This window comes from Hyla sarda, chromosome 5 (assembly GCF_029499605.1).
Source record: "Hyla sarda isolate aHylSar1 chromosome 5, aHylSar1.hap1, whole genome shotgun sequence".
In the NCBI taxonomy this organism is placed as follows: domain Eukaryota; kingdom Metazoa; phylum Chordata; class Amphibia; order Anura; family Hylidae; genus Hyla; species Hyla sarda.
This window is the reverse complement of record NC_079193.1, coordinates 254,980,594-255,006,591: the sequence shown is the minus strand read 5'-3', so window position 1 is coordinate 255,006,591 and position 25,998 is coordinate 254,980,594. Positions and strand designations below refer to the sequence as shown.

The 25,998-nt window shown below is 45.5% G+C and overlaps 1 protein-coding gene across 5 annotated transcripts in view; it reads left to right on the top strand.

Annotated features, from left to right (window-relative positions):
* CEP192 (centrosomal protein 192) overlaps positions 1 to 25,998 on the top strand; it is a 208,911-nt gene that overhangs the window by 55,188 nt on the left and 127,725 nt on the right. For all 5 annotated transcript variants that reach the window (XM_056521514.1, XM_056521513.1, XM_056521515.1 and 2 more), the window contains 3 exons: positions 9,698 to 10,028; positions 24,840 to 24,983; positions 25,723 to 25,787. In XM_056521514.1, coding sequence (XP_056377489.1) covers positions 9,698 to 10,028; positions 24,840 to 24,983; positions 25,723 to 25,787 — 540 coding nt within the window. The remainder of the gene's footprint in view (positions 1 to 9,697; positions 10,029 to 24,839; positions 24,984 to 25,722; positions 25,788 to 25,998) is intronic.

Here is a 25,998-nt window from a genome sequence, read left to right as displayed (position 1 = left end):
TATACCCGCCCACCTGCAGTGATGTAATCTGTTTTAGCTAGTGTCAGCTAGGAGGCAAGACACAGGTCTGGGAGCTCCCCCAGACCTTGTGTTTTTTTTTTTCTATTATTATTTTCTAGTAAGGGCTGTTTAGTTAGATTCTTTAGTCCCTTCTGTTTCCTTTTTTTTAGGTGGGGGTTCAGGAGCATGGCGCTCCCTGTTCCCCCATATGCAGCGAAGGGGCACGGGTCATAAGAGTATGCACCGTTAACTCCTTCCCGCCAATGGCCAGCGCGTGGAGGTTGTAGCCTGGGTCCCCCACTGCCCCTGCTCGCCCAGCTATCTTGGCCTGGTATGACGCAGCGTGGCCATAAGCTGGTTGAAGACTCCTGGGGTGAGTATAAGAAGGCATCTGTGGGTAAGTATGTTGGGTGAGGGGGTCGCCCCATATCCCCACGTAGGCATGGTTTGGACCTGTTATCATTGTGCCAAACAGTGGTCTGGCCGGTTACTCATCTCATAGCTGCCGCAGCAGCTGCTGACCCTCCGGCACCCCACTGCTGGTAGTCTCCTAGGGAGTCATTCACGCTGTTCTGCATGGTTTCCTCTACCGCCTGTCACATGTCTGATGTATTTGTGGCAGGAGTTCCTATACCCCACTGCTGGGTGAGGTATACGGTGAACTGACCTAGTGTGTCCTACGGACCCGATGACTCGTTGTCTACTTTGGACCCATACCAGTACACCAGATAGTGGTCTGCATGGTTTCCTCTGCTGCCAGTCACACGGCTGATATATCCGTGACTGGAGTTCCGATACCCCACTGCTGAGTGCGGTATACGAGGAACTGACCCAGTGTGCCTTACAGGACCCTATGTCTCGTTGTGTACTACGGACCCTATGTCTCGTTGTCTACTACGGACCCATACGCGTACGCCAGACAGTGGTCTGCATGGTTTCCTTTGCCGCCTGTCCCATGTCACACGGCTGATGTAATTGTGGCTGGAGTTCCTTTACCCCACTGATGGGTGCGGTATACGATGAACTGACCCAGTGTGTCCTACGGACCCGATGACTCATTGTCTATTCTGGACCCATACCAGTACGCCAGACAGTGGTCTGCGTGGTTTACTTCACCGTCTGTCACACATCACACGGCTGATATCTCTGCTGATCCAGTTCCGGTACCTCACTGCTGGGTGAGGTGACTGATGGACTGACTCATTGTCTCCTACGGACGATACCAGTAGACCAGACAGTGGTCGGCATGGTTACCCTCACCGCCTGTCATACGTCAAACGGCTGATGTCTCTACGGATCACCCGACCTCTCTCCCAAGGGATGGGTTTCTTGGCCTCCCCACTCTCCCACCTATGGCAAAGGGCACAGTTTCTCGCCTGCCGGTTCCCTTTTCGCCATCTGCCTAAGGGTGTTCTTGTTCATCCAGGCTCCTGTCTACACGGTTTCCTCTGCCATCGGTCTTTTACCTCAGGGCTGCCGAGGACGGAGCTAGGTTTCCCGTACCTCACTTCTGGGTATGGTTCTGGAATATATCCCTACAGGTTTACGGGGTTGCGGCCAGTCGGACAATGCCTCGTCTGTTGATTTTCTACGGCTCGAGGGCGCCCCTTGGTCAGGCTGCACTCTAGTACCCCACTTTGTGGGGTAGGTTGTCTGGGAGGTCCATGGGTGCTCAGGCCTCCTATACCTGCCGGCCAGACTGTTTTTCTGCATGGCTTGCTACTATGTTGGGTCACCTACCGTACACTTCCACTGTGGACGGTAGTTTCAGTTACCCACTGCCATTAGATGGTTTTGAGGGAGTCTCCCCATCTACCCCTTGGTCCTTTATACAAGGCACCACATAGTAGGTTTGCAGGGTTGCCTTCTTGGACAAGGTCCCTCTGTCTACAGGCTGGTATCTCACTCCATGGTGTGTTTCCTTATGAGCGACCCGGCATGGCTGTGGTCCCTTTGCCACATAGCCAGACTGGGTCTGCATGGGGTTCTAATCCACCTAGTTACCTTCCCGGGTCTGCTGATGCGCAGCCGTAGTCCGGTGTCTCTCTCTCTTACAGGTGTAGTTCTGCAGAGTGTGTGCCTGTGGGTTCTTGGGGGGGGGGGCCCCTTCTAACCTGTCAGCCACATGTGTCTGCGTTTTGTCCTACTCCACACTCCTTCTTCATCTCCTGAGTCTGCGTCCGCAGCCTTGGTGTCTGGCACCATTAGGAGATGGGGTGTGGGCTTCTTTTCGGCAGGTTCCAGTGACTTTCTCAGCAACAGAAGCATCACTCTGTTCTCCTTCCTTAAGTTGCACTGTCGGTCTGCTTGAGGCGCACCTCCCTTCCTGCTGGGCCCTTGAATGTCTGCGATTTACTTCGTGTCCGCAGTCTTAGTACCCCAGTGCTGTTGGTGGGTACCCATGTCCGTGTTTCTACATATGCTAGGACCACCCTGTCGGTGTGGAGCCCACCTTCCTTTTGTTCGGTGGGGTGTGCCTCGGGGCTTCCGGGGATTTTTGTTTCCGCAATTCTGCGGCAGTTGAGCACTTCTGTTCTGCCATGGGGCCTGCTGGGGTGCCAGTCAGTTTAGCTCCTCCCTATGCCTCCAGGTGTGTTTCCCGGGGCTTTTGTGCCGGAATGGCTCAGGTATCTGCTCCTCACTATCTGGAATGGCTCTCCACACTTTTGGTACTTGAGTTTTCCTCTCGTCCACCCTTGATTTCCCTCTTCTGGAGGGATTATTTTGTTGCTTCTTTTCTGCCACCCAGATGTTGCCGTCTCGCTGTTCCCACTGTATAGGTGGCTTATCTGGCGGGGACCTGGGTTTTTCCTGCCTGCATTCTACAGGGCCTTTTTCCTGCCTATGCTTGTGGGCTTCCTGTCCACTTTCACAGCTTGGCTTTCTCCTGTTAGAGAAGTTTGTTCAGCCTGCCTTAAAGGGACCTGTTCTTCCTTCCCTTGTCTGTGTCAGTTTTACTGCACTGACTCCACAGTCGTGTGGGGTCAGCCTTCCTGTTCCCAGATCCTGAGATTTCCAGTGGGTTCTAATTTGTTTCTCGCTCTGTTCTCATACGGCCAGGATGTTTTCCTTAGTGTGCTCTGGTCCGCTCAGACCTTCGGGTCTAGGGCTGGTTGGTCTCCTTGGCTTGAACTCTGTCCTAGGATGCTGTGGCGTGCCTTCCTTTTAGGCGGCTCTTCCTTGGGCTGGGGTGATGGTTCAGGCCTTGGGCATGTGTAGGGTTCCAGCCTAGACTCCTCCGCGATCCCATTAGTTGTGGCAGTCTTTCGGTTTGGCACTCCTTCACTTCTTCATGGAAGTTTTGTTGCCAGCGGAGTGCTTTTCACAGACTTCTGTTTTTTCTTGTCTCTCTATATGACCTGGGTGCCTTGGGTCTCTACAGAGGACGGCCCTTTCCTTGGCGTCCTAGTCCATCTCCTTGGACGGGGATCTGCTGGAAGTTCTATTTCCGGGCCTTGTGTGTCTCTGCCTGATGGGGCTCGTCCGCAGGACTTGTGGACACGTGAGTCCAGTCTGAGGACTGATTCCTTTTCTCTGGTGTTTTTTTTTTTCCCACTGCTTTGGTACGTCCCATTACTTAGGTGTCCCCCAATGAAGAGTGACCGAGAAAAGGAGATTTTTTTGTACTCACCGTAAAATCTTTCTCGTAGCTTTCATTGGGGAACTCCACACCCACCCATTCTTCCTCCTTTTTTCCGGACTATTCTTTCCGGTTCTTGGGTTGTTTCTCCGTGATTCCTTTCTAGGGTCCTTCAGACGTATGGCTTTGTTGGCTTCTCCTACTGCTTTGTGACAAAACTGATTACTTCACTGCAGGTGGGCGGGTATATCCTGCCAGGGAGGAGCCGACTTTTTTTCCTAGTGTCAGTGCCTCCTAGTGGCAAGAGCATATAACCATCAGTTAGTTGTCCCCCAAAGAAAGCTACGAGAAAGAGATTTTACGGTGAGTACAAAAAATCTCCTTTTTGCGCATGGCGCAAAAATTAAATCCCAACACGACTCTGTAGGTGGAAAAATAAAATAAATAAAGTATTTGGGCCAGCACATGGTAATGAACAGATTTCCAGAAATTTTATTTTTATTTTTTTTTTTACCATAAATTGAAACCAAAATTATCCAACTTTGGTATAATTGGAATCATACTGACCCATATAATATAGTTTGCATGCCAGTTTTATGCCCCAAAATTGCGCAATTCCATATATTTAAAATTTTGCCCTACATATCATTTTTTTTCCTGGCTTCTAATACATTTATATGATAAAGTATACCAATAAAAAGTACAACTTGTCCCATAAAATAAGCCGTAATACAACTGTCATTGAAAAAATAAAGTTATTGTGATGAGGAAAAAAACCTAAAGCAGAAATCAAAATTCAGTGTCACGAAGGGATAACATTTTTAGCAAAGTACCACATATTTGTGGTCGGCCAATCATATGGTTTCTACTCACTGCGTTTTAACCCCTTAAGGACTCAGCCCATTTGGGCCTTAAGGACTCAGACAATTTTATTTTTACGTTTTCCTTTTTTCATCCTTGCCTTCAAAAAATCATAACTCTTTTATATTTTCATCCACAGACTAGTATAAGGGCTTGTTTTTTGCACGACCAGTTGTCCGTTGTAATGCCATCACTCACTTTACCATAAAATGTATGGCGCAACCCAAAAAATAATTTATGTGGGGAAATTAAAAAGAAAACAGCAATTTTGCTAATTTTGGAAGGTTTTGTTTTCACGCCGTACAATTTACAGTAAAAATGACGTGTTCTTTATTCTTTGGGTCAATACAATTAAAATAATACCCATGATAACATACTTTTCTATTACTTTATTTTTTTACTTTTATTTTTACACTTTAATAGTCCCCATAGGGGACTATTTATAGCAATTGTTCGATTGCTAATGCGGTTCATAGCTATGTATAGGACATAGCACTGATCAGTGTTGTCGGTCATCTTCTGCTCTGGTCTGCGGGAAGGCAGATCAGAGCAGAAGACGCCGGGAAGGCAGCGGAGGCAGGTGAGGGGACCTCAGTCTGCCGTGCTGGATGATCGGATCACCGCAGCAGCGCTGCGGGCGATCCGATCATCCATTTTAGTGACCGCGATGCTGCAGATGCCGTGACCTGTATTGATCACGGCATCTGAGAGGTTAATGACGGACGTTCGCCATTACCGGCGGGTCCCTGGCTGCAATCAGCAGCCGGGAACTGCCGCGCATGATCCGGGCATCGCTCCGATGCTCGCGGTTATGCTTAGGACTTAAATGTATGTCCTGGTGCGTTAAGTACCAGCTCACCATGACGTACATTTACATCCTGTGTCCTTAAGGGGTTAAGCATGTAGGCCAGGTCAAGACGACTTGCTAAAGTTCATCCTGAGCATCAGAATGGGGAAGAACGGGGATTTAAGGATCTCTGAACGTAGCATGGTTGTTGGTGCCAGACAGACTGGTCTGAGTATTTCAAAAACTGCTGATCCACTGAGATTCACGCAGGGTTTACAGAGAATGGTCCCAAAAAGAAGAAAAAATATCCTGCAAGCCGCAGTTGTGTGGACGAAAATGCCTTGTCGAGGTCAGCTGGTTCGAGATGACGGAAAGACAGCAGTCACGCAAATAACCAATAGTTGCAACCAAAGAATAATCTCTGAATGCACATTTTAACCTTGAAGCAGATGGGTTAAAGTAGCAGAAGACCACACCAGGTGTCACTCCTGTCAGCTAAGCTAATCTATCCTCTCTTGTATCAATGGTTCAGGCTGCTGCTAGTGTAATGGTGTGGAAGACCTTTTTGTGGCATGCTTCAGGTAACTTATTACCAATTAAGCATTGTTTAAAGGGGTCTTCAGGAAACTGAACGAATTCCCTATCCATGCATAGTGAATAAGTGTATGATCACTATGGGTCTGACCTCTGGGACCTTCCACAATCTCCTGTATGGGGCACCAGCTACTTATGTGTTCTTGGCACACTATGGCCCCACCTGGATGAACGCAAATGAGGATTTTCTCAGCCAATCACTGGCTGGGACACTGCTGCGGCCGATGAATGGCTGAGTTGGCTGTCACTTATGTTCATCCAGGAAGTCGGGTGGCCCTGTACAAGATATCGTGGGGGGGCCCAGCACTCGTACCCAACTGCGATCAGACGCATATACTGTGGATAGGAGTTAAGCGTATAAAAAGTTCACTTCCCTGGACTACCACTTTAAATGAGACAGCCTAACTGAGTATTCTTGCTGTCCATACCTGTAATTTCATGGCTACAGTGTACCCATAAGCCACCATGTTACAAAGCTCAAATCCTCTCAAACTGGTTTATTGAGCTTGACAATATGTTCATTGGCCCCCACAGTCACCAGATCTCAATCTGCTAGAGCACCTTTGGGATGTGCAGCAACTTGGATCTGGCACCTTTTTGGGTTTTGCAGCAACTGCATCATGCGATAGTGTTCATATGGACCAAAATCTTAGGTCCTGGAAATCTTTCCAGGACCTTGTATAAAGTATGCCACAAGGAATAAAGGCAAAAGGGGGTCAACAGCTACTAGCAAGGTGTACCAAATAAAGTGGCCAGTGAGTGTACAGTGGTCCCTCAACATACGATATTAATTGGATCCAGGAGGACCATTGTATGTTGAAACCATCGTATGTTGATACCTTAATGCTATGGAAAACTGGTAATTGGTTCTGGAGCTCCGGAACCATTGTATGTTCAGTGTTTAACAAACCAGGGGCCTAATGCTGTTGCTTAACTACAGCTCCCAGGATGCCTGTACAGCCATTGACTGTCTTAGCATGCTGGGAGTTTTAGTTTTGCAACTGGTGATCAGCATAGGGTTGGGTACACTTTAGCATACTCACTCTAGCGGATCAGCTCCAGGGGACGGGCAGGGGGAGCTGGAGTTTACCTTATCCAGGACGTAAATCGTAGAAAGTCCTGCCAATCATGTTCGTGCGGCACAGCTCTGCCATGTCGGTGCTGGGGGTCCCAGGCTGTGTGTGCAGGAGGGGGCACGTGCACTGGCTGAGCTCTGACAACTCTCCCATCCTCTTGGTGACTTGAATGAAGGGAAATGTGGGTGAGTATAATGTCACATGATGCAGAAGGGGGCGCATGGGAGGCCATCTTACTTCCTGGCAGGATGTCACTGGCGCATCGTGGAGGCCTGCAGGACACAGGTAGTTACCGGAGGCAGAACGGGGCACAAGCGGCTATCCGGCGGCTGCTTAAGCAGTCAGCACTTCCAGACAGCCATTTTTGCAATGGCCTGACACACAGCAGCATCGTATGTCGATGCTGCCTTCAACATATGATCGGCTCGGAGAGGCCATGGTATGTTGAAACGATTGTATCTCGGGGGATCACTGTATATTACCTATTCACATAAGGTTTGTGGAATCCTGGCAGGAAGCTAAAAAGATGCCACACTTCAGCAAGATGCCCTTCTAAGGTCTCCTCTCATTTAATATCTTAGCTGATGCACCTCTTTGTTTACAAAACAGGATTACTAATGTAGCCCATTTATATTACAATTTTACTTTCCTTTCAACAATTGCAAAACAAAATGATATACCCCTTTCAATAAGTGCTTACAGCTTTATTACGCCCTAACCACTACATTCTCTGCCACATCTAAGCTGATTTCATTTTAACCTGGTATAAGACTGCATTCACCCTATAAGGACCAAGCCCATTTTTATCCCAAGGACCAGGCCAATTTTAGTTTTTGTTCTTAATTTTCTCCTCTTCTCCTTCTAAAAATCATACCGCTTTCAATTTTGCACCTACAGACCCATATGAGGGCTTGTTTTTTTGCGCCACCAGTTTTACTTGGTAATGATATCAATCATTTAATAAAATCTAAATCAAAACCCCCAAAAATATATTTGTGGGGTGAAATTGAAGAAAAAAACACAATTTTGTAACATTTGGGGGGCTTCTGATTCCACACAGTGCAATTTTTGGTAAAAATTACACCTGATATTTGTGTAGATCCATACGGTTACAAGGACACCCAATTTATGTAGATTTTATTTTACTACTTTAAAAAAATCCTCACTACATGCACCAAAATTATGGTCTGTAGTTTTTATCGGTACCATTTTTGTTTAATGGGACTTTTTGACATGTACGCCATTGACCGCCCGGTTTAGCTATTATATTTTAATAGTTCAGACAATTACGCATGCAGCAATACAACATATGATTATTTTTATTACATTATTTTATTTAAAGAATGGGAAAAGGGGGGGGGGGTGATGTAAACTTTTAATAGTGAAGGGGTTAATTCAAATTCATTAACTTTTATTTTCAAACATAATTTTTTTTTTTTAAAGCCCCAGTAGGGGGATATACCATGCAATCGTCTGATTGCATATACTGATCAATGCTATGCCATAGCATAGCAATGATCAGTGTCATCGGCGCTCTGCTGCTTTTGTCTGCATAGCAGGCTAGGAGCAGCAGACGGCAGATTGAACAGCGCGAAGGCAGGTAAGGACCCTCCCAGTGTTCACTCAGCTAATGTCACTGCGGATGTCTCAGCTCCACTGAGCTACCGGCACAGTTAACCATGCATTTTAGATGCCACGATCCACTTTGATCGCGGCGTCTAAAGGGTTAATGCCAGGCATCGGCCCGATCGGTGATGCCCGGTCATTCGCCGCGGGGCCTGGCTTCCTGTAGCAACCGGAAACCACCTGGTTTAAACCGTTCTCGCGAGAACGATTTAAACCGTTCTCGCGAGAACGGTTTAAACCCTGTTAACAGGACCAGGGCATTCAGGTACGCCCTTGGTCCTTAAAGGGGTATTCCAGGCCAAAACTTTTTTTTATATATATATATATATATCAACTGGCTCCGGAAAGTTAAACAGATTTGTTAATTGCTTCTATTAAAAAATCTTAATCCTTCCAATAGTTATTAGCTTCTGAAGTTTGCTGTCTAACTGCTCAATGATGTTGTCACGTCCCGGGAGCTGTGCATGATGGGAGAATATCCCCATAGGAACTGCACAGCTCCCGGGACTTGACATCATCATTGAGCAGTTAGACAGAAAACTTCAGAAGCTAATAACTATTGGAAGGATTAAGATTTTTTAATAGAAGTAATTTATAAATCTGTTTAACTTTCCGGAGCCAGTTGATATATATAAAAAAAGATTTGGCCTGGAATACCCCTTTAAGTCCCGGGATGTGAGAGCGTACCTGTACGCCCTTGGTCCTGGTGAGGTTAAGGGCTATGTTAACACTACGGAATGTCCGCACAGAAAACCTGTGCGGACATTGCGCAAACTGCGGGTGCCGGAATGAAGGACCGGCTCTAGGACTGCACAGGAATATGTGCTGTTAGACTGCTATGCAATCCATGCGGACAATGAAAACGGAATTTCTGTGCTGGAAGCATCTGGCACGGAAATTCCACAGTGTGCACAGTGCAGCAGAATCCTGTTGAATGCGAAATCCAGCACGGAAATTCCAACGTGTGAACATGGCCTCAGAGATATAAATCCCCCATTTATAGCCACTAGTGTGTATTAAATTGATGGTGAATAAAGTAAAGAGGCGGTAAAGGCATAGCAGTACTCAAGCCAAAATGTTGTAAGATTTAGGTCTTACTTTAATCGTGACATTTTTAACTTGTGTGTACTTTTTTTTCTTAATGTCCTTAAAAAATGCTGTTTTTCTTTATAGAGCTTGTTCAATCTAAATTCATCACCTGCAAATACAGCACACAAACTGAACTCCCTGTATTTCCAAGAGAGTAGAGCTCCAAATGGTGAATTTGCTTCAGAGAGCTCAGCCAATTTTCCTCAGATGTTTTCTGATACAAATCATACAAATGGGTTTGTGGATGCTGAAAGCTTGGACACAGCCACAGCTGGCCAAGAAAATGTTGGTCGATTGGCAGATTCATATTTATCACCGACTTGTTCCAACCAGACTGGAACTAGTCAAGATATCTGGCTGTCGGGTGAGATGCAGCCATTTCAATGGAGCTTTCAGCAGAGTGAAAGTGAGAAAGGTATGTTTATTGGTGTAACTGTTGCAAGTCTAAATTATTGTTTTTATAAAAATGCATATTTATATTATACATTACTTTATTGTATAGTCTGTCAGGTTGTGTAAATGGAATAGGGGTTAATAACTTATTTTGCTGATATTGGTGGTGGGGTGGGGTGTGCTGTGTATTATCATATGAAAGCATATCTCTTATACAGGGATACAGGGTGGGCCATTTATATGGATAAATCTTAATAAAATGGGAATGGTTGGTGATATTAACTTCCTGTTTGTGGCACATTAGTATATGTGAGGGAGGAAACTTTTCAAGATGGGTGGTGACCATGGCGGCCATTTTGAATCCAACTTTTGTTTTTTCAATAGGAAGAGGGTCATATGACACACCACTTATTGGGAATTTCACAAGAAAAACAAGGATGTGCTTGGTTTTAACATAACCTTATTCTTTCATGAGTTATTTATAAGTTTCTGACCACTTATAAAATGTGTTCAATGTGCTGCCCATTTTGTTGGATTGTCAATGCAACCCTCTTCTCCCACTCTTCACACACTGATAGCAACACCGCAATAGAAATGCTAGCACAGGCTTCCAGTATCCGTAGTTTCAGGTGCTGCAGAATGTAGCTAGCGCCGCTCTTCCACTACAGATTAGGATGTGAATTTTATTTTTACATACCTGAACGCAACAAGGGCGCATCTTTGTGTTGTGTTAAGAGGTGGTGTATGCCCACCCCTGCACCCGTAGAACTATACTGACCTACGGGTGTGACTGGTGTTTTTTATAGTGTGCTACTCGAGGACCTGGTCCTCTTACCTCAACATTATACCCATCTCAATATCCACACCTTATGGTATAAGGGGGTCTTGATGAGTGCTTTTATTTATTTACGATTATTTGTAAATTTCTTCTATTTAAAAATCGTTATCCTTCCAGTACTTATCAGATGCTGTATGCTCCACAGGAAGTTCATTGATTTTTGAATTTTTCTGTCTGAGCACAGTGCTTTTTGCTGACACCTCTGCCCATGTCAGGAACTTTCCAGAGCAGGAGCAAATCTCCATAGCAAATCTCTCCTGCTCTGGACAGTTACTGACACAGACAGAGGTGTCAGCAGAGAGCACTTTGGTTACACAGAAATTAAATTCTTCCTGTGGAGCACTTCTGAAAAATAACACAGACACTCATCTCATGTGTGAATGTTTCTCCATTCTGTGTTGGTGTGTCTGAGTTGCTTCCTTTTGATGAGCAGCAGGACAGTTGCTGCATGACTGTTTAAAGGAAAACGGTCCTCCTGTTCACCCACACTATATGGACATAAGTCCCACCGAAGATGCTCTTTTATATTCTCTGAATTGTGCGCTTGAGTCGGGCCATGTCAGCTCAACTTGCATATTCATTGTCTGTGACTCCACGTCCTAGTGACGTGGAGTCACTAGTCACCTGAGCACATGGACCAGAAACAATGAGAATGCAAATTGAGCCATCACGGATCAGACTTGAAGATTGAGTGTCAACAAATTTTAGTGACATGTCTTATAAAAAACAATAAAAGTGTACATCTGGCAAGATGCCTTTTGGGAGCTAGTAATAACTGGTTAGTTTTTCCAGCTATTGACACATTTAACAGATTGGGACTGTCCATGGAATTGTATGGTTTAATGGATAACTCCAGCAAAAGTAAACTTATCCCCTGTCCACAGGATAAAAGATAAGTAGCTGATTGCGGCGGGTCCGAGCATTGTTTCAGAAAAAAAAAGTTTTATTGATGTGAAAAAAAACAAGAAAATACAATATGATGGAGTAAAGCATCTCCTCCATCACCACAGTCTGATGTACTGAAAGTCAAAAGGAAAGTTATGCATTAACATAATGGACCTAGTAAGGTCAAATAAGAACAATAATAGCAGAGAATTGCAACTGCCCCAGAACAGTTCCCAAAATCTTTTACTGTTGATACCCAGCCAGTAATAACTTCTGGAGGTGCTGAAGATCTATAACCTTCCGTGTATAACTCGTTAACCCTCCCAAGTAACCAACAAAGAGGACTGGGATATCCCCAGAGAACAACACAACTCAACTCAATGGAGACATGACCAAAATGAAGGAAATAAGAGGCAAGGGAAAATAAAAGGAAAGAGAGCAGAGACTGTAAAGAAGACATCAAAAACTTCAGCATATAGGAAGAGAGACCGTATTACTTGCTGATTCGCTCAGATTACTTCCAGTCTCTCCAGCATACCACTAAGACTCTCCAGAGTACCACGAAGACTCGCCTTGCAGTCCCAAGTGGAGTCACAGAACTTCCTCATTAAGTCAGGTATTTCGATGGGGAGATATGCATATTAAATAAATAATCTCCAGGTGTTGGAGGACTTGTTGGCCCTTTTTTCAGTGTTTCGCTGGGTATCTAACCAATCTATAAAAAGCAGACCATTCATCACATCTATCACCTGCCTCAATGTGGAAACCTTTTTGTAGCCATTGACTAAACAGGCATTTGACCGCTGATAGCAGCATAAAATGTACTCCTTTTACTGCCACTATAGGCCCAGTTGTTTCCTGAGACATTAATGGTATGTAATGAAAAACCATGTCTAATAGGGTGGGACATCAACCTGCAACACAGCCTTAATATACTCCTACACTGTAGCTTCAGGCAGTCCCGTAAGGCGTTTAGAAGGGAGGCCTTGTCCAGATTTAAAAGAAAGATTAACCCCTTAAGGACTCAGGATTTTTCCGTTTTTGCACTTTCATTTTTTCCTCCTTACCTTTTAAAAATCATAACCCTTTCAATTTTCCACCTAAAAATCCATATTAGGGGAGGCGCTTGCGCGCGGCTTACCGGAAGAGACGTGGGTGATGTAAGCTCCGCGCCAGTCTCACCTATCTAAGCCCTAATCAGCGCCCTAAAGGCTCCACACGCTGTGGTTTCAGTGCGAACTGGACCTGGTCATGCCCAGGAGGCAGCGGTCACGAAATAAGAACCTCTCTCAGCGTCTTTCTCAGTCCATTCCGGACTTTTTCAGAGCCTCCCCGAAACCCAATATGGCGGCGGCGGCAGCCTCCCCACACCGCTCTGATATGGCGTCCGATGAAGAGGGGGAGCCGGACCTGGCGCAGATGTCCCCGGCAGATATGTTCCGCCAGATCAAGCAAATGTTCCAGTCGGAGCTCAGAAAAGCTGTCTCAGACTTCGCAGCGCAACTTCAAGATCTGGGCCAGAGAGTCTCCGACAATGAAAACAAATTGGACGACTTAGCAGAGGCCGCGGAGTCTGACCGCCGGGATATCGATCTACATGCGGCCAAGCTTGATGCTATCGACCTCAAACTTGAAGATCTGGAGAACCGCTCCCGCAGAGCCAATATTCGCATTCGGGGACTACCTGAGTCGGAGACTAACCTGAAATCTGCGGTCGATGCGATGTTCCAGGCCCTACTGCCGCAATATGAGCCCGAGCTTCTCCGTATGGACCGTGTCCACAGAGCCCTGGGTCGCCCGAGATCTTCTGAAATGCCGAGGGACGTGGTCCTCCGACTGCACTACCCGGAGGTGAGAGATCCCCTGCTCTTTGCTGCCCGCAACCTGACAGCGCTACCTGGCATGCCCGCTGAAGTGCGCCTCTACTCGGATTTATCCCCGTCCACGCTGGAACGGCGCAGGACATTCCGCCACATCACGCTGGCCCTGGTCTGGGAGGGGGTGAAGTATAAATGGGGATTTCCATTCTCCCTCATCTGCCAACTTAAGGGGCGCCCCTACCAATTTCACTCCCTGACTGAGGCCCAAACTACCCTCACTAAAGAGGGTATCCCCTGGACTGCCCCAGAACAGCCTCCTGCGACCGACTTGCCTCGAAGGGGCCCCCGACCCTCCAGGTCCTGGACCAGTGTTCCCTCGGCCCAGCGTAAATCACAGCGGTGCCTGGGGATGGCCCCGGAAGGTTGACTCACCGTTGCCAGTGACCCCCTCTCACCTGGCGCCCTGAAGCCACCGATCCTAGAAGGGCTGGTGTGACTGGACTGATGTGTCCTTCGTTTACTTCAAGAGATGGAAGTAAGCGGAGCCGCTATATTATACGGCTTCGCTTTCCAGTTTGACCTTTTTCTGTTTGTTCAGTGTTTTGTTTGTGGTTTGATGTTGTTCATTTTTGTTCGTCAGTGGGTCCATGTGTTCTATGGTTGTTCTGTCTTTGCGTGTTTGTCCCGTCTCCGCATTGCCTGGTCTTCCGTCTTATGTGTAAGATAATTTCCCATAATGTCAGGGGATTTAATTCCCCCTCCAAACGGAGGAAAGCTTTCATAGATTATAGATGCTACCGCCCTGATATAATTTGCATTCAGGAGACTCGCTTCTCCCAGTCCTCCTGCCCTAGCTTCCTCCATTCCCAGTACTCCCGGTTATATGTCTCCTCTTTTGTCTCCAAAAGCAGGGGGGTACTGATTTGTTTGAAAAATACGTTGCCATTCGAGGTGACCCGCGTTCATACAGACTCCGAAGGCAGGTATGTCTTGCTGTTGGGCACCCTGTATGGTAAGCAGATCTGTCTACTTAACTCTTATGCTCCTAACTCTTCTCCTATTTCATTCTTTCTTTCTCTCTGCTCTTTACTCCTATCATACTCTTATGATGTTCTGGTGTGGGCGGGCGATTTTAATTTCGTCTACGATGGCGTCTTGGATAGGTCCTCCCCTAGTCCCTTAGGTAGGTCTAGAGCATTGCAGAAAAGGTTGGTTTCGGCCTTCCATTCACTTCAACTTGCGGATGCATGGAGGGAGCACAATGGTCAGTCGAGGGGGTATTCTTACTATTCATCCTCCCAGAAAAATTACACTCGCATAGACTGGCTACTTCTCAACACCTCTACTCTGCCGTGCCTCCTGTACGCGAGACACATTGCCTCTCCCTGGTCTGACCATGAGATGGTATGTGTAGAGCTGGATCTTATAGGTGGTCCTACCACACCTTTTACCTGGAGACTTAACGAGTCTATGCTGACTAACCAGACAGTTAAACGTTCTCTTACAGCGGATCTCACATCCTACTTCTCCACCAATGCTACTCCGAATTCAAACCCGATCTGGGTATGGTCTGCCCACAAGGCCTTCATTAGGGGACGGCTCATATCGCTAGCCTCATACATGAAAAGAGGTCGCTCCCACCTTCAACATACGCTACACAACAAGCTTTCTCGACTCACCCTGGCTCACCAGCGTGCCCCCTCTCTTTATCTCCACAATGCTATCCGGGACACCAGGTTGCGCCTGGATGCTGTCCTGTCCACCGGAGTGGAAAAAGCGCTTAGGTGGACTAAGGCCACATACTACCGCTATGCCAATAAGCCGGATAGGTTGCTTGCCAATATGCTCCGCAGCAAACAACGGCTTAATTATGTTCACACCATTCAGTTGCACCCTGGTTCCCGATCTTCCCACCCCGACAAGATTTACCAGACTTTTCACTCTTACTACTCTAGACTCTATTCTATCCCTGACCAGTCGCCTACCTTTACTCCCAGTCTGAACTCTTTTCTTGACTCTACCTCCCTCCCCTCTCTCACTGACCCCGAGAGGGATCTCCTTAATTCTCCAATTTCATACGAAGATGTATCAGATACAATTGCATCCCTGAAATTGGGAAAAGCCCCTGGCCCAGATGGCCTGTCTGCAATGTATTATAAGAAATTCTCTCCTATTCTAGTTCCCCATCTAGTTAACCTTTTATAATAACCTCTTTAAGGCTCCCTCTTTACCCCCTGAATACTTAGATGCCCTTATAACGGTGATCCCCAAACCCCAGAAGGACCCATCCCTGGTCTCAAATTACCGCCCAATCTCCTTAATTAATCTGGATACGAAGATATTAACGTCTGTCCTGGCACGCAGACTGAACACTATATTGCCCCGTGTTATTCACGCTGACCAAGTGGGCTTTATACCGGGGAGACAGGCGGCGGACAATATTAGAAAGGTGCTGGGGGTAGTACACTGGGCTTCCTCCACTTCTACTCCTGTTATGCTATTGGCCTTAGACATAGAAAAGGCCTTCGACTCAGTTCTCTGGCCATACCTTTGGGGGGTCCTCTCTAAAATGGGGTTCACTGGGCCGTTTGTACACCTTCTGCACCTGCTGTACTCCAATCCTACGGCTTTTCTCAAACTCCCTACCTCTTCCCCTTCCCCGATTATTATTAAGAGGGGCACTCGCCAGGGATGCCCGTTGTCCCCTGCTCTTTTTGCTCTGGCGATGGAGCCCCTGGCGAGATCCCTACGAGCCTCCCCCACTGTACTGGGGGTCACGATTAAGGACTCCATCCATAAACTTTGTTTGTTTGCCGATGACCTCCTTCTATCCCTGACACACCCCCTATCATCTTTACCTAACCTGTTTCGCCTACTCACAGACTTCTCGTCTTGCTCGGGCCTCCGGATTAGTCCATCTAAGTCTGAAACACTCTATATACATGTTCCCCTCCATACGCAAAAGTTGATTTCCCTTAACTTTAACTTTCCCCCTCCAATGCCTGCCCTGTCCTATTTAGGTGTTCGTATAACCCCGGCGGTTGCTTCCCTCTATGGTGCGAACTACCCGCCCCTATACAAATCTATCCGACATGATATCCGCACTTGGGACAAGCCATACTTAACATGGATCGGAAGAATAAACACGGTTAAAATGGTGATTCTGCCTAAACTACTATACCTGTTTCGCACTCTTCCAGTTCCGGTCTCGACTGCGGATCTCAAGTCCCTTCAGTCCGATGTCTTTAGATTTATATGGAAATCCAAGACCCCCCGCATAGCACGTAATGTAATGTACCTTCATAAGCGTTTAGGTGGTATGTCCGTCCCCAACTTCCAAAAATACTATTATGCTGCCAGACTAGGACAGATGGCCTGGTTCCTGGCGGATGGCGATACCCCCATTTGGGTTCACCTCGAATTCTCTCTCTCTCCCCACTCCTTCTCTTCCCTAATGTGGTCTACTCAACCTGTCGCTAAATACGTCCCTTACTCTGCTCTTCTCACTCTTCATTCCCTTTCCCTTTGGCGACTGGTCCGCTTTCGCTTTCACCTACAATCTTGCCCTCCTCCCCTCCTGCCCTTCCTCTGTAACCCTTTTTTTCCACCCGGTCTTGCTCATTCCTCATTCCGTTGGTGGACTTCAGTCCCTGACTACTGCTCATCAATTCCATACTCGAGGGGTTCTGATGACAAAGGAAGTGTTTGCTCTACAATTTCACCCCCCACCCTCAGAACTCTTCCGAATGCACCAGATCTTTTCATTCCTACATTCTAATTTTCCTGCACGCACCATACCACAGGTGACTAGGTTTGAACGTCTTATGCAATATAGTCCTTCTAGACGAGGACTTCTAGCCATAATATATGGTATACTAAATTCTCCCCCACCCGACACTAAACTGTCGTTCATGATTCAATGGGAGGCTGATTTCCATATGGAGCTGTCTCTGGAGGAATGGAGGGAGTGCTGCGATACCTTGAGTAGAGGGAGCTGGCAAGTGTCCCTTACTGAGACGTCACTGAAGATATTACATAGGACGTATTATGTTCCCACGAGAATACATTCCATCTTCCCCTGTGCCTCTCCCTTATGTTTTAGAGGTTACGCAGATAGGGGAACCATGCTTCATATGTGGTGGACCTGTCCTCTCGCCAGAACTTTCTGGACATCTGTTCTTTCTATTCTTCGTTCTGTTCTCTCTTTTCGCTGTCCCCTCCAACCTGCTTTTTGTTTCCTCAGCAGACGGCCGCGCAGGATGCCCAACAGCCAATTTAGATTAGCGCAATTCATACTGCTGGCTGCGCGGATCCATATAGCAACATGCTGGAAGAGCCCAGTCCTGTCTATTGATAGAGTAATTGATAGAGTTAATGATATTCTGATCTTTGAAAAAATTAACGCGGTTCGCGCCGACATAATGGCCTCCTACGAGAGGGTCTGGTCTCCTTGGATATCATCCTCCTATTGCCCGGAGATTCGCCATACTTTGTCTCTAACGTAATCACTGACAACACCCGTTCTGTTTTATTACCCTGCTGTCTGTTTTTATCCACACATGTCTGACCCATGGACTTGTTTATTTTCCTATTCCCTTTTATTCATTTGATTTTGCCTTTTTGTTGATTCGGGCTGCGTCCCGATACTTCTGCTTTACTTTGGTATTGCTACCTTTTTGCCTATTACAATAAAATTGGTTGTTTGACACTAAAAATCCATATTATGGCTTATTTTTTGCGTCGCCAATTCTACTTTGCAGTGACATTAGTCATTTTACCCAAAAATGCACGGCGAAACAGAAAAAAAAATCATTGTGCGACAAAATAGAAAAAAAAAACGCCATTTTGTAGATTTTGGGGGCTTCCGTTTCTACGCAGTGCATATTTCGGTAAAAATTACGCCTTATCTTTATTCTGTAGGTCCATACGGTTAAAATGATACCCTACTTATATAGGTTTGATTTTGTCGCACTTCTGGAAAAAATCATAACTACATGCAGGAAAATTTATACGTTTAAAAATGTCATCTTCTGACCCCTATAACTTTTTTTATTTTTCCACGTACGGGGCGGTATGAGGACTCATTTTTTGCGCCGTGATCTGAAGTTTTTATCCGTATGATTTTTGTTTTGATCGGACTTTTTGATCACTTTTTATTCATTTTTTAATGTTATAAAAAGTGACCAAAATACGCTTTTTTGGACTTTGGAATTTTTTTGCGCGTACGCCATTGACCGTACGGCTTAATTAATGATATATTTTTATAGTTCGGACATTTACGCACGCGGCGATACCACATATGTTTATTTATTTATTTTTTTACACTGTTTTATTTTTTTTATGGGAAAAGGGGGGTGATTCAAACTTTTTAGGGAAGGGGTTAAATGACCTTTATTAACACTTTTCTTTTACTTTTTTTTTTGCAGTGTTATAGGTCCCATAGGGACCTATAACACTGCACACACTGATCTCTCATCCTGATCACAGGCGTGTATTAACACGCCTGTGATCAGCATTATCGGCGCTTGACTGCTCCTGCCTGGATCTCAGGCACGGAGCAGTCATTCGTCGATCGGACACCGAGGAGGCAGGTAAGAGCCCTCCCGGTGTCCGATCAGCTGTTCGGGACGCCGCGATTTCACCGCGGCGGTCCCGAACAGCCCGACTGAGCAGCCGGGATACTTTCATTTTCACTTTAGAAGCGGCGGTCAGCTTTGACCGCAGCTTCTAAAGGGTTAATACCGCACATCGCCGTGATTGGCGATGTGTGGTATTAGCCGTGGGTCCCGGCCGTTGATTAGCGCCGGGACCGACGCGATATGATGCGGGATCGCGGCGCGATCCCGCTTCATATCGCGAGAGCCGGCGCAGGATGTAAATATACGTCCTGCGTCGTTAAGGGGTTAAAGGCATCGGTGGCTTTGTGGACAATTCAGAAATGAGTCTCCCTCCCTGTTTCATTGATCATAGCTTTTCAAACTTGTCTCCACCCCAAGAGCAATTTAGATTGAATATTCGACCTAACTCTCTGCTACTCATCCCCTATCCTATTGATAGGGGATAAGTTTATTTTTGCTGGATTTCTCCAGCACACCTTCTCATTCAAAGAGTTTTTTCTTTATTTTCATGACAATGAAAATTGTAGATTCACACTGAAGGCATCAAAACTATGAATTAACACATGTGCAATTATAGACATAACAAAAAAAAGTGTGAAACAACTGAAAATATTTCATATTCTAGGTTCTTCAAAGTAGCCACCTTTTTGCTTTGATTACTGCTTTGCACACTCTTGGCATTCTCTTGATGTGCTTCAAGAGGTAGTCACCTGAAATGGTCTTCCAACAGTCTTTAAGGAGTTCCCAGAGATGCTTAGCACTTGTTGGCCCTTTTTTGCCTTCATTGGGTTCAGGTCTGGTGACTGTGGAGGCCAGATCATCTGGCGCAGCACTCCATCACTCTCCTCCTTGGTCAAATAGCCCTTACACAGCATGGAGGTGTGTTTGGGGTCATTGTCTTGTTGAAAAATAAATGATGGTCCAACTAAACGCAAACCGGATTGAATAGCATGCCGCTGCAAGATGCTGTGGTAGCCATGCTGGTTCAGTATGCCTTCAATTTTGTTTAAATCCCCAACTGTGTCACCCCCACACCATCACAACTCCTCCTCCATGCTTCACGGTGGGAACCAGGTAGAGTCCATCCGTTCACCTTTTCTGTGTCACACAAAGACACGGTGGTTGGAACCAAAGATCTCAAATTTGAACTCCTCAGACCAAAGCACAGATTTCCACTGGTCTAATGTCCATTCCTTGTGTTCTTTAGCCCAAACAAGTCTCTTCTGCTTGTTGCCTGTCCTTAGCAGTGGTTTCCTAGCAGATATTCTACCATGAAGGCCTGATTCACACAGTCTTCTCTTAACAGTTGTTCTAGAGATGTGTCTGCTGCTAGAACTCTGTGGCATTGACCTGGTCTCTAATTTGAGCTGCTGTTGACCTGCAATTTCTGAGGCTGGTGACTTGGAGGAACTTATCCTCCGCAGCAGAGGTGATTCTTGGTCTTCCTTTCCTGGGGCGGTCTGCATGTGAGCCCGTTTCTTTGTAGCTCTTGATGGTTTTTGTGACTGTACTTGGGGATACTTTCCACCTAGAATATGACATATTTTCAGTTTCACCCTTTATGTCATGTCTATAATTCCACATGTATTAATTCATAGTTTTGATGCCTTCAGTGTGAATCTACAATTTTCATAGCCATGAAAATAAAGAAAACACTTTTGAATGAGAAGTTGTGTCCAAACTTTTGGTCTGTACTGTAAGTTAAGGAATTGAGACCTGAGAGGAATTGGTTATAGAGAGAGAGGATGCGGCACCCACATGGCATAACGATAATGGCAGTGACCATGATGACCAGCCGTAGCAGTATGAGACTGAAACTGATCCAGTCAGCCCCTCGGAAAAACTGGCAAGGCTGATGATCTGTATCTTTTTTTTTTTTAGCTTGGATGTGGACAGCCTAATAGCGAGCATAAAGCAGAAAGAGGAGTACCGGATAGCCACTTTTTTAGGGCTTCAATATTAAAAAAAAAAAAATTAAATTGTGGGTGTGGTGGGGGATTTTTTTTACCCTTCCGCAAAGAAGGCAATTTTTTTCTTTTCAGCCAGCATGCCATGGCTTTCCGTCAAACTCTTGCCGATTGGGTGGGGGGGGGGGGGGTAGACACCATAAGCCCAGACCCCATGGATTTCTTTGTCACCTGATTATACCATTGGCCAGAACTTGCCCAGTTTATCAAGGATGTTCTGTCTTGCCCACCTTGCAGTATAGCATCATACTGGTATTTAGCACAGCAGGTGGGATTGGCACCCTTAAGGAAACAACATTGTGTGTCTGCCAACAACGTGAAAAAAACTCACGTTTGGTAAAATTAATCTGGCATGGATCAGTGAGGAATTTACAACTCTTGTCGCTGATGCCACTGACTAGATATTCTGTTCACCATTACCACCAATGCACCTCCAATCTGCCGCCCACTACTTACAGGCTGCCAACCCTGCTGCTACTACCAGGCCTACACAACCAGATGATCCCAAAAAAATTATAGGCCTACACAACCAGATAATCCCCAAAAAAATTTCTGTCTAAATGTAATATAACTTATTTTTAAAATGCTATTTCTTCGTTATTCAGGACACCAATTCAGTTGCTACAGCAAAAATAGAATTTTTGAATGGCTTGTAAAAAGCCACTGCTTGTTCAAATACCTCCCAAGTGTATTTTAACACCAGCAGGCAACTTCCAACAAAAAAAAGAGTAAAAAAATAAAATGGACCTGTCGGCAAGAGAATGGGAGTGTAAAAAGCCCTGGGCTAGTATTAAAGATTTCAGGCATACCCCTTTTATTTAAATAAATAGTTCTCTTCATTGGTAAGGTATAAACCGTTTTGTCTAATAATCAAATGATGCTTAAGTGCCCAGAAGCATTCCCCAGCAGGACAAGCCATAAAATGCAAGCAGGGCAGTAATAAAGAGGACATGGGCTGGATTTGCCTAGTCTCTTGAAAAACCTGCGTTGGGGAGGCGTACTTTGGTCCTGCAGGTAATGGTTGGGATACTGGTGGCCTGATGGGCCTTTGGGGGAAGCACTTTAGTTTTACTATCTGGGGATTGTGCAATATGTGTATGTGACGTGTGATATAGCATGGACCCATTACTGCTCCCATGGAGAGCATGATGTCTCCCACATCCGCATCTGCAATTCTGGTACTCCACCACAAGTGGGTGTTGCTGAAGGTGTGACCCTGCTTGTTCAACGGCCTCTCTACACTGTCCAGGGGATTTCAACTGAGATTCCGGTCCCCTGCTACCAGTGGGAGTTGTCCACTGACTGTGTCCCGGCAGGTGCAATTTGCCCAATATTGTCCTTGGCCTTGGTGGGGTTCCTGTCCTGGTTTTCTCTGCTATTCCCTCCGCCTCTCCTACTACTGTCTCTGCCTGAAACACGTCTCCTGAGGCGTATCGCTCCTACTTGGGTTTGCTCAATATTAGCTGGTGTGGGACTCTTGAGGTCCCTCATCTTATTTCCGGAGCTGGGAAACTCTGTTTCTGATGGCGGCTGCTCCGATGTTGCCAGACAGCTCTTGCCTTCTCAACGGCAGGTTTTTGTCCCTTCGCCTCTGTCCGGGGCTGTGCGGACCTCATGGCTGAGGGCTTTTCGATCATCCTAATTACCCCTGTCTGGCCTGTACGCGCTTCCTAGACAGGCATAGTCCTTCCTGTCATGCATTTTTCCCTTTTTTGAGTTTCCTTTTCTGCCTGGTTTCACGCTGGGTGGCTTAGGACTGTGGCTTTGGTGCCCGGGCTTCTTTGTCAGTTGGTCGGCACTGGGGTCCATGCCCTAGCCTTCTTCCTGGCCGGCTCATCCTTGCGCCAGAGTCTGGAAGTGGGTCTTGTTTTGGATTTCTCTTCATCCCTTTCCAGCGGCTTCTGGTTTCCGCCTTCTGAGTTCTTGCTGAGCCAGCTCAGATGTTTTTTCTGGTCGCTCTCCCTCCGCAGCCAGAGTCCTGCAGTTGAGGCTGTCGTCCTCACAGGGTTTTCCCTTTTGAGCCTTCTCCAGCCATTCTCATACGGTCATTGGCGTTTCCTTGCCATGTTAGCTTTGCTTGTATGCATCACTGAATAGGGTTCTCTTGTCGCCCTCTTCTGCGCTTTGGCCAGGCCTTGGTAGTCCTGCGTTTTTTGTCTTTTTGTTGGAAGTCTATTCCACTCTCCTGCTAGGACGTTGTTTGGGCCTTCGGGCCTCCAGGGCTACTGCTTCTCGTCGCATTTGGTCGGCTGTCGAATCAGTTTCCCCTGAGTCTCCTCCACATTCCTTTACAGATGGCTCTATTCAGTCTCTGGACTTGCCTTCCTTTCTCTGGTGGTTATTTTTCCCACCCCAGGGACTGCTTTGGTACGTCCCATAGTCTGTGTTCCCCAATGAAGCGACTGAGAAAAGGAGATTTTTGTACTCACCCTAAAATCTTTCTCGTGGGGAAAACAGCACCCACCCATTTACGGTTCCTAGTCAGGTTGTTTGTTGCCTGTTTCTTTCTGGTGTCCTTCGGACGTATCTCCCTTTTTGTTTGGCTTCTCCTACTGCTTTGTGACACAACTGATTAGCTCAGTCAGTGGGCGGATATATCCTGCCAGGGGAAGACTACTTCTTTTTTTGCCTAGTGTCAGCCTCCTAGTGGACAGCAGCATAACATCCATGGTCTCTGTGTTCCCAAATGAAGGCTACGAGAAATATTTTAAGGGGAGTACAAAAAACGTCTATAACTCCGGTTTTACTACTTGCATGTCTGCACTTGTCCTGTGAACGTCCTTTTGCACTGTAATGGACTTTTAACGAGTTTAATAAAGCGCTTGTTTTAAACAGCGACTCAATGGGTGAGTGCCTTCAACTGTTTCTGCTTACTTCGAATCTGTTTGCAATTGAGCAACGCCCATGCTATAAGCTGCGTCTGTATATTCCTGAAGAAAGGTTTTGCTATCTATCTCTGTGTCTGAACGGGCACATAATACCGTAGTGCCAGCTTACTTCTACTGTTGCTGTTTGTCTGAATTAAGGAACCCTTATATTGTGTTGGGGGTACATTGCAGCACTTGCAGTTTGCATATATATATTTTTTTTCCATTCATTTAATTTCTGGTTGCAGGAGTCTGCTTATAGATACTTTATCAACCCCATATTTTTTTTTTCTGAGTAAATCTTTATTGCTCTGCATCAGTGTTTCCTTTCCATTTATCCCCAGGATTTTTCGTTATGTTCTGTGTTTTTAAGGATTTAGAGATATGTCTGTATATGTACTTTAAAGAATATTTGGTTTGAATTTTTTTGTTTTAGCCTGCCTTGTTTCTATATAGCTATGGACCTATATACACCCTTGTTTTCCCTTTGACAGGTCTGCTTTAATAAGAGATCAATAATTATTAATTATTTCATTAATTAATTTCTCTTAATCTCAGGTCATTCTTAAGGTATTCCAGTTTTCTTTTTCTTTAAATTGTCAGATTTATAGTGCCAAATATTTTTGGATTGATCCTGCAACAATAAGCTTATCAGTGTGTTCCAAGTGATCGCCTATAACCAGTAAGTGCTAAGTTTTCTTGCAGTCCCGCCACAGGGGTTAAAAAAGATTGCGCTCTTTACATTGGAATCAACAGCTATCAACTATGAATAATGAATACATATATGTATGTAAAGTATTTGATATCATATTTTATTTTAAAAAAATTCTTTGTGCAGGTAGTCAGTCACATAGTGTTGTTTATCAAAATGAAGAAGGAAAATGGGTTACAGATCTTGCTTACTATAAACCATTTGAAAAAGAGGAGGCTGTAGATTTTTCTGGATCGATTAACTTTAAAGATGAAGATTTTATTGTTGGAAGTAAGTGTGTTTTTATTTTATTTATTTTTTACATTTTGGATAAGGCTGATGTCACACAATGAGTTTTTGTTTATATTTACATTTTTTGTGTGTGTGTGCAACCAATACATTGATGCGGGGGGGGGGGGGAGGGGGGGGGTCGCACATTAAGTCAATGAAAGATTTGTCTAAGCTTGCAAGCCAGATTGAATGTTTTTCTGTTAATCCTCAGTGCACAAAATGAGTACCTGTCATATCCCACCGAATGTATTCTGATCATGTACGCATAATTATCTGTGTAGCACCTATACTTCTCTAACATATACCTTCTATCTGCTCACTTGGTTTGTCATTCTGGGCTCTCAAGGGGGCGTGTCCTCACTCTGCATGATTTCTCTTCCTCCGTGAATCTGCTGTGCTGTTCTGGGTCTCCTTATCCAGTCACTACAGGCTGACTTTAACCCCCTCCTCTTGATTTTCATGCTGCAGTCCGAGAGGACAGGAGTGAGCACAGAGGGGTGCTAGTCCCGCCCTCACTTAGTGGACTTTGTCCCAGCCAGTGCTTCAGATATGACAAAGATGATGCAGCAGCCAGACAGGATTATGTTCTGAATGTTATGGGAACGTAAAAAGTTTTTGAAACTGACAGTGTCCATTTAGGTTTTTGTGGGGGGTGTGGGATTTTTTTTATTTTTTTTGTAAATTTGAATGTATTCTTGAAAAGGTGTGAACTCAGTCTGTTATTTGGCTGCTTTAACAGGTGATGCTGTAGTCAAGCTTGATGAAGACCAAAAAGAGTTTGAGGAAGAAAATAAATTCATTCAGGTAAATCAATACATTTCTAGTAATTAATGGATACATACAGAAGTCCAGCTCTTCAAAATCCATAATGTGTCTTTATTTTTATAACATGAGAAGCATAAGAATGCAGGATGGGTAATATTTAATCCCTTAAGGACTGAGCCCTTTTTCACCTTAAGGACTCGGCCATTTTTTGCAATTCTGACCACTGTCACTTTAAACATTAATTACTCTG